The sequence below is a fragment of the Globicephala melas genome, chromosome 7 (genome assembly GCF_963455315.2).
Source record: "Globicephala melas chromosome 7, mGloMel1.2, whole genome shotgun sequence".
Lineage (NCBI taxonomy): Eukaryota > Metazoa > Chordata > Mammalia > Artiodactyla > Delphinidae > Globicephala > Globicephala melas.
Genome location: NC_083320.1, coordinates 57830825 through 57841076, shown reverse-complemented (window position 1 = coordinate 57841076; position 10252 = coordinate 57830825). Strand labels below are relative to the sequence as shown.

At 40.6% G+C, this 10252-nt stretch overlaps 1 protein-coding gene across 4 annotated transcripts in view; it reads right to left on the bottom strand.

Annotated features, from left to right (window-relative positions):
- Positions 1 to 500: 500 nt before the first annotated feature.
- Positions 501 to 10252, bottom strand: part of CHN1 (chimerin 1) — a 175455-nt gene continuing 165703 nt past the window's right edge. For all 4 annotated transcript variants that reach the window (XM_030851505.3, XM_060302231.1, XM_030851520.2 and 1 more), the window contains 3 exons: positions 9049 to 9186; positions 2729 to 2834; positions 501 to 1311 (listed from right to left, as the gene is read on the bottom strand). In XM_030851505.3, coding sequence (XP_030707365.1) covers positions 1140 to 1311; positions 2729 to 2834; positions 9049 to 9186 — 416 coding nt within the window. In that variant the 3' untranslated portion in view covers positions 501 to 1139. The remainder of the gene's footprint in view (positions 1312 to 2728; positions 2835 to 9048; positions 9187 to 10252) is intronic.

The following is a 10252-nucleotide window of genomic DNA, read 5'->3' as shown; positions in this document are numbered from 1 at the left end:
CAGTAGTTGTGGCATGTGGGCTCAGTAGTTGTGGCTTGCAGGCTCTAGAGTGCAGGCTCAATAGTTGTGGCACACGGGCTTAGTTGCTTAGTTTAACACGAGCGTTAAAAGTAATTCTTTTTAGTTAGCCCTTTTTCTTTTTCTGATGGCTCTAGAAGGAACTCCTGCCTGCGCTCCCCACTGCCCCCAAAAAGTTGAGAAAATATTCTAGATTTTTGCCAGAGTATGCAAGAAGAAAAATAAATTCAATGAACGGGTATTCTATTTCTAAGCAGTTTAAAATTATTTTTTTAGGAGCTCAACGCAAAACTTTCAACAGTAAACAAAAGAGGTGAGAGGGTGTACTCAGTATTAAATAAATGGCCAAACACATTTTTCCAAATACTCTCAGTCATGAGAAAAAAGTGAGCTATCAATATTTTTGATTTCTGAAAGCCAAATTTAATAAATTAATAACTGCATGCCAGATAAAAACACAAAATTACAACTGAAAACCAATAATAATTTAACAGAAAACGCTCTGCGTTGTACTTTTTTTATTGGTAGAGATAATTTACTAAAGTAACAAATCTGAAAACACATTTTGCTTTTGCTGGAAAGAAAGTACTATGCTAGAGAAGAACTAAGAGAAACCAGAAATAAAGCATTTGAGAAAAGCAGGCATATGTTATAGTCTATGGCGATGCGGCAGCCAGAGGTGCTGGTTTCTCCATTTGTGTGCATGTTTATGGAAGCATCAGAAACCAGTGACGCAGGACCCAAAAGCAAAGTCACGACAGAGTTACTCTGTGAAACATGCTGGACTACAACCACAGGCGACCCAGGACGAAGGGGTGGCGCAGGCTTGGTGTCTCCTTTGTGTAGGGTTCCCTTGCCAAACAGGGGGCTAATCATGCACTAGCTTGAGTTTCTCTTAACGTGATAAACACCCAGGACTACTAGAACTGGAAAGCATGTGTTCACTGTTTTACAAGGACAGCGGAGCAGTGCTATGAAAACAATGGGAAGTTCCTTCATTTTAATCTGGTTATATGCCCAAACTTCTAACCAAGAAATAATTCAGCTATAAGAGCCAATTAAATTACTATAAAACATTCCTTCATCAGTAAAACATTTCTTTTTTCCTTCAAACTAAAAATTTAAAATAAAATGTCTTCATTTTTGATAAGCAGCTCCACCACCAGTCTCTGATATCGTATATCGTTCAGGGCAGCCATGGCGTCTAGTTCGGGAGATCTCATGAGGGTTGGGCCGAAAACAATCCCAAGGTTCTCTGCGTTCATCAGATTCTCCTTTTCGTGAAGGGTCACTCTGAAAAATACAAGGAAGGGAGGGTGACTTCACGTAGGCTACGGGGGTCTCTGGCGTGCTGAAGCACTAAAACAAAAGATTCACAGTAAAGGTTTGTGCCCACTGATCAGCTCTTTCGCTAGGTTATTTCTCTGCACTTCTCCTTAACTTCAAAGTACTGACTTTCCTTAACGTAAATGATGTTAGTAAATAATTTAAACGTCTGGCGATCACTGGAGCTGAAGCCTGAGTTGATGTGCTGGCCTGCGTGGAGTCAGTTCTATTTGTGGATTCGCCTGCCACAGCCTAGAGCTGCAGGGGTGTGTTTGTAAACAGAGAAGGGACGGGGTCATCTTGATAATTCCATCAGCTCTCCCTCCACTTTGGCGAGAGCTTGTTTCCTATAGAGCATTTTTGCCAAGTTGAATGGTTTATTGAGTAGTTAGGGAGAGAGTGGTAGCCATATTAATAGGAAATGGCTCAAGCTAAGCAACCTCGTCAGGGAGTGTATTTATATTCTTTTTACTGCTACAGAAAAGGCACAGAGACTATAATTTGAGAGTTATTCCTTTGTTTTAGTGTGGAGTTCTTAACTGCATCCACATACACAGCAAACTTGAATTTACAAGTAAAGCATGTGAAAAAAAGTTTTAACTCATGGTGCTTTTAAGGAGGGAAACCATGTAAATCCTTAAAAGCACCATGAGTTAAATATTCACTTCTGGGTAACTCGCACCTAAAGGCATACAAAAGAGATGTCAAGTTCTGCTGGGTTTTTTGGTTTCTGATTGGTACTATAGTTGGAAATCCTAAAGCCACTAAAACTTGGTCATATAATTTTAAAAACCTTGCTTCAACTGGGAGAGATGGAGGGTGACCAAGCGGGGAAATAAAGCCGTATCACCGTCAATCACTTTAAAACATTCAACCGGAAGTAACTGAAATATTTTATTTTCCATTCTTCTCTTTACTCCTTATTTTACTCCATCACTTTTTACAGCAGGTTTCAATATTGGCAACATTAATTCAATAATCTAAAATGCCAAGTCTGAAGTGCCTATTTTGGAGCAAGACACAAGTGAGCTTCCTTGCAAGTTGCTTTATTACACTAACGCTAGTGTCTTTACAGCTGCAACCTTTTCCCTTTCCACAAAAATTAATGCATGTCCTTGGCAGAATATTGGTATTTCTAACATATCTGGAACATATATTTGAACTGCGGATACATTTATGTTGGTGTCAAGTCTGCACTCAGTATTGTAGTACATTTTTTTTAGCATTCCTTCTCAATGTGTGCAATTTTACACAAGAAGACAAGATACCTATGTATTTATTCATTCATTCAATAGATCATTTGTCCTTTCTTTCACCTTTGCTTTCATTTGATTCTTAACATGTGGATGTGGTACAAGTATAAGCGTCCGAGTTGGGAACTTGCCTCTTTAGATGCGCCATGAGATACCGGAGGGTTTCGCAGTGAGCGGGCGGCAGCAGTTTCAGTGCTTCATGAAGGGTTTCTAATTGCTCATCGGGGTCCATAATTTCTACGGTAGCAAGATGAACACCAAGGAGAGAAACTTTAATAGACAACTGGTACAAAAGGCCCGTTTAATTCTATTCTTGTGGTGATCTTCTAAAACGGACAAGAAGTGCTTTCTCACAGGTCCTCGCCCACAGCTTTGGAAAGTATTTTTAAGGTTCAAGTCTCAGATTTCCAAAAGTTTAGTGTCAATGTGGCAATATCATTTACTTGGACTTTTGGGGAGAGCACCTAGTGTTTTCACTTGAGGGTCCTAAAGTCTGATAAATATGAAAATTGGATATTGGATGTATAGGATGTAACTATAAAAAATTCAGACACATAATAACATATGCAAGGATAAAAACATATATTCAAATAAGGTCATCTTAGAACATTACAGACATACTGAAACAATGTTACACTGTTCAGAATATTTTGAAAATCTCCTTTCAGCAATGGTATACAAGCGATGCTAGCCCAGTGCCCACTGCAACCCCTGCCAAAGTTTTATTAATTGATATTCATGCTTTTTTCTTTGTAGACCAAGAAATGTATCATCCAATATTTACTTCCTTTATTCATTAGACTTAGTTTTAAATTATTTTGTTATATAAAAAAGTCAATTCTATGCTCAAAGCACAATTCTTCTACTTAAGATATTCAGAAGAATGCAGTACAGACTTTGAAGGCAATTCCAAACGTTCTGAGTGACAACAGGACCCCTGAAATAAATGTGACTCTTACAAAGGTGTAACTTTGAGGGGGACAATCTTCATTTGGATATTTTAGTTCTGTTTTGGCCAAAAAACCACATTCCTTTGAGGTCACAGACTGCGTTTAATTCATCAATCACTTACATATTCAGAAACAATAGACATCTTCGGAATTTCATGCTCTCAAAAAGAGGACCATAGCACATTCCTGCTTCTACCCAAACGTCAAGAAGATGGGGTGCCTTTAAACGCTGGGCTTCAGAGCAATTGCCTTTAAGTGTTGGTTAGCAGCCTTGAGATGCTGGAAGGCCATATCTGACCAGAATACAACATTACCAAGAATCCTACTCTTTCTAATTTATAAAACAAACCAACTCAACGGCAATGTACTGGAGTCAGGTAAAAACTGATATAAGATGAAAGTGAAAAGTTCCTAGCATTGGCAGAGCAGATGTGATAAATTTCAGAATGTGAACAGTGACCGAAGCTTTCTAATTCAAAGAAACTTTGGCCATTTTACAGTTTCTGCCCAAAGCTTCCCCAGAGTTCTTGGTTCATTTCTTAGCAATAAAGAATGTATTGTTTGCCTTCTGCTATGATAAATAATGCATAGTCTTTGAACCATGGGGCATTAAGGTTCGAAGTGCCAATTCATCACAGCAATAATATCTCAGATACTGAAATCCAATCATTTACTTTCTAGAATGAACAGAAGAAAATTCCATTTACTATAGAAAACTATTTATTTTTTACTTAGCTATAGTTTTTATGATTGGACTAATTAATTTGAAACTACAGTATTCTGGAAATTGAAAAAAAGAGTAACTTAGTCTCCTTTTCACTTCTATAGTTAATCTTTATAAGGAGACTCTTGAGATAGTGTGAAATTAAGGACAGTGTAGGTGGCCTAGCAAAGAAACAAAATTCCCTGTTCACAGAGAGCTTTCTACTGGAGGCAAGAGACAATAAATATTCTATCTTACAGTTTATACTAGATTAGAATGAGCGCTACGCAGAAAACAGCAGGGTAAGAAACACTGGGAGGGCTGCGAGCGTGCAGTATTACATGGGATGGTCAGGATAGGCCTTAATGAGAATGAAAGTCTCGTGTACAGACTTTGAGGGAGGGAGGGAATGCAACCCATGGAGATCTGGGTGAAGATGGTTCCAGGCAGAGGGACATCTGAGCCATGGTTCCGAGGGGAGGGTGTGCCTGTCATGTCTGAGGAGAAGCGAGGAGACAAGTGTGGCTGCAGGAAGCTGAGCAGAGAGGAGCAGATGGGGGTGAGGTCAGAGAGGTAACAGGGCACTTTATCACGGCAGGTGCTGTGGGCTAGTCTAAGAACACGGCATTTACGGAGAGAAATGGGAAGGTTCTGCATGAGGGAGGGTCAGGATCTGACGTACACTTTTCACAGTATTGCTCCTCTGGCTGCTACGTGGGAAACAGGCTACGGAAGGGCAAGAGTGAAAACAGAAAGACCACTCTGGTCGTGATTACAAAAATCCAGGTGAGGAATGACGCTAGTTTAGACCAGGTGGTGGCAGTGAAGGTGGTAAGAAGTTGCTGGATTCTGGGTATATTTTGAGGGTAGAGTCCAGAGGGTTTCTTGATGAGGGATGTATGAAAAAGAGAATAATCAAGAATGAGCCAAGGTTTGGGCTTAGGCAATTGGAAGGATGGAGCCTCAATCAACTGAGATGGGGAAGATCACGGACGGAGGAGGTCTGGGGGGAAGGTCAAGAGTTCTGTCTGAGATGTCCTTCAGGCATCCAAGTGAACATACCGACTGTGGACTGATCTGGGGTTTAGGGAGAGGTCCAGACTGGAGCTATAAATTTGGGAACATATGACAAAATGCATTTGAATATATGGATGTTAAGTTGACAAAAATTCTTCCCTGGAATTCATTTCTCCTTTTTCCCCACTTAGAAGAGTCTTGCCCATGATCAATTCTTCAGAGAACACAAATCTTTAGCCTTAAGAAAACCACAGCATAATTTAAGAGCGAGACAGACACAGTGGAAGGTACTCTGAGATGAATGGCCACCATCAGTTGTTCAAGTATACGAAAGGCTTGCATGGGGGAGAGGGTGACACTGGCACTACCGCCAATGGGAGGGAGTTAAAAGCAGGCAGATTTCCTTGCGCATCTGTCAGTGGACATCTGTCTACCAGCGGACGGGCCGCCTAGAGAAGCAGTGACCTTGCAGTTACAGGGTATTTAAAAAAGAATTTGTTGTAGAAGAAAGTCTAGTTATGTGACCCCTCAGAGTAGCTAAAAACGCTAAGATTCTGCGGTTCTTAATATAAAATTATGTTGACTCAACAAATATTTTTGAGCACCTATTACGTGACTGGGCACTGAGGGAAAACAAACAGGAGAGGACCCCTGCCTCTGAGGAAGTTACAGTCTACTAGGGAAGACCAGACATGACTATAACTTTGGCAGGAAGGAACAAGGCTGTGAAAGAAGGCCAGCCAGCGCAATGGGAATCCAGGGGAGAAAGGCGGCCTATGGCTGCGAGGTCCAGGGAAGGTCTGGAGGATTTGGGGATGTGGACGTTGTGAGGGCAGGAAATGAGCGCTCCGAATCTGCATCAGATCTAGTTACAAGCTCTTTGAAAGAATGTAGTGTCTAATTCTTTACAGAGAAACTCAAATACAAAAAGAATAAAACTTAGGCAAGCAAAAGGGGTGAATCAGTGGCAGAGCTGAGGGGAAACGCGGCAAGCTACCAGGCTTCTCTTCAGGACATTTTAAGTTGCTGAGGACAAAGAACTCTGGGTTTTCTCTCTGAGTTGATCTGACTCGCTCAAGGTTACACACTGACTGAGTCATGTAGCTTCTAAGATCTTCTGGAAAGAGCTCTTAGACTCCTTGGCCAGAGGAAGGTTTCTCCATTCAGCCTGACCAGGAGCTCAACTGTGGCAGTGCTGTTTCCACGGTGGTTGGGAAGCCTCCGTGCACGCGGGGTTATTGAGCACGGCCTGTGAGAAGCATCTGTCTTCTGGGCCTTTGTACTGTAGGGCACCGATTTCTTCACTGGGGAGAGGGAATGAGGAAGAAGTGCTGGGTAGACCAAGGCTTCTAGGTGGTTCGTAAGTGAGTTTCCAGGGGATCACGAAGCTCTTCAAGATTTTGGTTGGGTTGCCCTGGCCTCCTCCACCCTTGAATCCTTTTCTTCATTTCCTGCCACTACTCCCTTCCAGCTTTCACCCAGCAGCTTCTCCAAGGGAGGCTGCACGAGCAGAGCTCAAACAGCTTTTGCAGGAGAAAGCTTTAACACAAACTCTGATTTTTTTGTTGGCAAGGGCTGCTAATAAATGCCAGACACCTGAGACCTGAAAAACATGGCCCCAGTTGTTTTAGTGGCTGAGATACAAAAAAGTTCTGAGATACAAAAAGCTCATCGGGAGGGGTGAGCTAGCCCTGTCCTTTGTTTGGAAAGGGTTCCGCCCCTCCCCTCCTATCTTCCTCCTCCGTTGAAGCCTTTTGTACCCTGTTCCGTCAGGCGAGCCAGGCTATGTGTAGAGTGGAGACAGCACAGCTTTGACAGATATGGGTTTGAATGCCAGGGCCACCTCCTCTCACCATGTGTCCCTGGACAATTTACTTATACCTGTAACATCTCATTTCTTCTAAAACAACATCATGGGTGTAAAGTGCCTAGCACCATTCCTGACACCTAGTATATGCTCTATAAATCTTAGCTTCACTCATCTTCCTTATCTGCTTGTACAGATAAGAGAATGGCTATATCTATGCATCTAAAGAATAAAACAGACTCTACTACTAGGAAAGACATGTTACAAGGACACAGTGTTCCGCAAACTTTTTGATATCAGTATCAAACACGTACAGTAAACGTTTATATTGTGTGTAAGTATTATGCCAGGGTTTTTGATGTCACACATCAAAACAGTTTTATATTAGAAGGAAACGGAATTTCTACCTTGATTTAGGAAAGTTTCTTTCTTATGATGTGCTTTCAAGAGCTCTCTGAGGGGTGACATAAGGGGGCTTGCTGATTTCACACCGGAGGGCTGTTTCAGACACAAACCCAAGAACAGTGACAAATGCTTTGGAAGAATAATAAAGAGGGGAGATTGTCCTCAGCAACTCAGGTGGGTGTGGGGAAAGAAGGTGAGGTAGTTTGGGGGTGTGGGGCAAAAGGCCTTAAAATCAGTAAGGAGTGCTTAGATTTTTCTTCTAAGTAGATAAAGGGGTTGTGTAGCGTTCATACCCGGGGTTTGAATCCTGGCTCTGTCCTGTGCTAATCGGATGCCCTTGGGGTAGCCACAGAGCTGAGTTTCAATTTTACTAGCAAGCAACAGGGGGCAGGAACACCATCCAATGGAGCCCCCAGAGTTGTGCCGGGGGTCAGAGCAAACTGAGGTCTGAGCAGCCCTTTGCGATACAGGTGTATGTCAAGTGCCTTCCAGGTTAGTGGCGATCTGACTTATCTCTCTGGGGAGGAAACCTCTGCCCCACCAAAGAAGAACCCGTAAGCTCCCTGAGAAAATTTTCATGATCTGCCCTGAATCCCCAATTCCCATGGAAGAGATCTAGAGTCTTTTCAGGCTTCTAACTGAACGTTTGTAAAAACCAGTGTAATTCTCACAGCTGTTCTCTACGTGAGAGTTTGAGCTGACGTGCGAGAAATCAGGGCTCCATGGAACTAACCACAAAAATTCTCAACACAAGCTCTGAAGGAGAAACTGAAAGTTAGAACAAAGCAAGTTTGTACTTGTGAAATTTCATAATCAGAAAGCAAATCAGAGTTACTCAGGAAGTGATGTTATTATTTAAAGATTAACACAGCATATGGTTTTTAAGAGAGAAAGTAAATGACAGAAATAGCCTATCTTTTCTAAAAAATGGTAATGCCAACACTTAAAATCTGTTAAGAATTCCCTTCTTTAAAAAAACAAGTGTAAGTTACAGGTAGGATTTTTGCCCCATAAATAAAATTTGGCAAATGAGCCTTTGTTTTTTCTCATTTTCATCTTAACTAAAACTTAAAAAATAACTTTTTGATCTAAAATAGTGCTCCTTAAAGTATAATCTATGAACCCGTGCCAGTTTGCAAACTGCTTATTAATGGCCTGTCACAGGATAAGGACAGAAATTGAGAGTAAGAATTTATATATTTTATAGCATTCTGACAGAGTAATTTTCACACTTGCTGAATCTAATAACAAATAGTTGGTCTTGTTTTTTCAATTTTATTTCTCTAGTTATTTTTATCTTATTTTACAAAAGTACTGGTCCATATCTAGGAGAACTGGTATAAGCCTTACTTTGGAAAATACATTGCAAAGATGCTTCTGATGGTAGAAGTCATAAACAACCTATGTTAGAGAAGAGTTCAAAATTCTTGTGAGTGTATTAGCCATGGAGAGAGGCCAGGGAGAAATATTTCATAAAATGCATTCAAGATACTCAGCAGAAAAAACAGGAGATGTGATTACCAAGAAGAGGCGATTTGTCAGGTTACAAATGCACGCCTTCATACTTACTGGCAGACTCTATAAACTTAGGGTAGGCGTCGTATGTGATGAGTGGAATTGGTAAATCTCTGAAGTACAGTTTCAGTGCACCAGTGATAATGTTGATATCTTCATACATGTTCACAGAAATATCTGCTTTCTCACCATCTTTGAAGGATGTTAAAAGAAACAGAAGTAAATATCTGGATTCATAGCACTTTTAACAAATAACATTTTTTTGTATACTGTTTTTAAAGATGAGCAATGCTTCAGTGTAACATCAAATTCACTGTGCTGAAACATATATATATTTTTCTGTGAAAGACAATCTATTTTTTTGAATTTTATATTCTGAGGTTACTCATTTTTCCATGTTTAATGATGGAGGGGAAAAGTAGGAGATGACTGAGGTTAACAGAAATATTTTTAAATTTCATGAGTACTTGAGAATTCCTACGGGAATAATGTGGGGTTACTTTTTTTTCCTTTTTAAAATAAACACAGAGAATGTGAAAAATAACAACTGAGGTCCTCCAAACTTAAAAAAGACCCAGCACAAGAGGCCACCTTTGATTCACCCCAGGTTCCCAGACCTAACGTTAGATCTTGCCTGAGCCCTGTGGGTAGGAGAGGTAGTGAGAAGTGAAAAAGCAAAACAAAACTTTCGAGTGTTGATACAACAAGAGAAAAAATTACAAAATAGAGGAAATTTTAGAGTTGCTGGGCCTTATGACTCTCAAGCAAAGCTGGCATTCTTTCAGGGTGGCCCCTTCTGCCCTCCCCCTGCACTTAGTACTTTGTTAAAACAGCTGAATTTTCATCTACTAAAGACTTAATTAGCGTCTACTCTGAGCTAGATCTTATACTAGCTTTCTTTTATTCCATTTAGCTTATGAAAGATTTTTAATGATTAAAAAGCAGCCTCTTATATTTGGTAGTGATACATGTCCATGCCACTCTCTCACTTTGTCCCAGCTTACCCTTCCCCCTCCCTGTGTCCTCAAGTCCATTCTCTACGTCTGAGTCTTTATTCCTCTCCTGCCCCTAGGTTCTTCAGAAACATTTTTTTTTTTTTTTTTTTTTAGATTCCATATATATGTGTTAGCATACAGTATTTGTTTTTCTCTTTCTGACTTACTTCACTCTGTATGACAGTATCTGGGTCCATCCACCTCACTACAAATAACTCAATTTCATTTCTTTTTATGGCTGAGTAATATTCCACTGTATATAT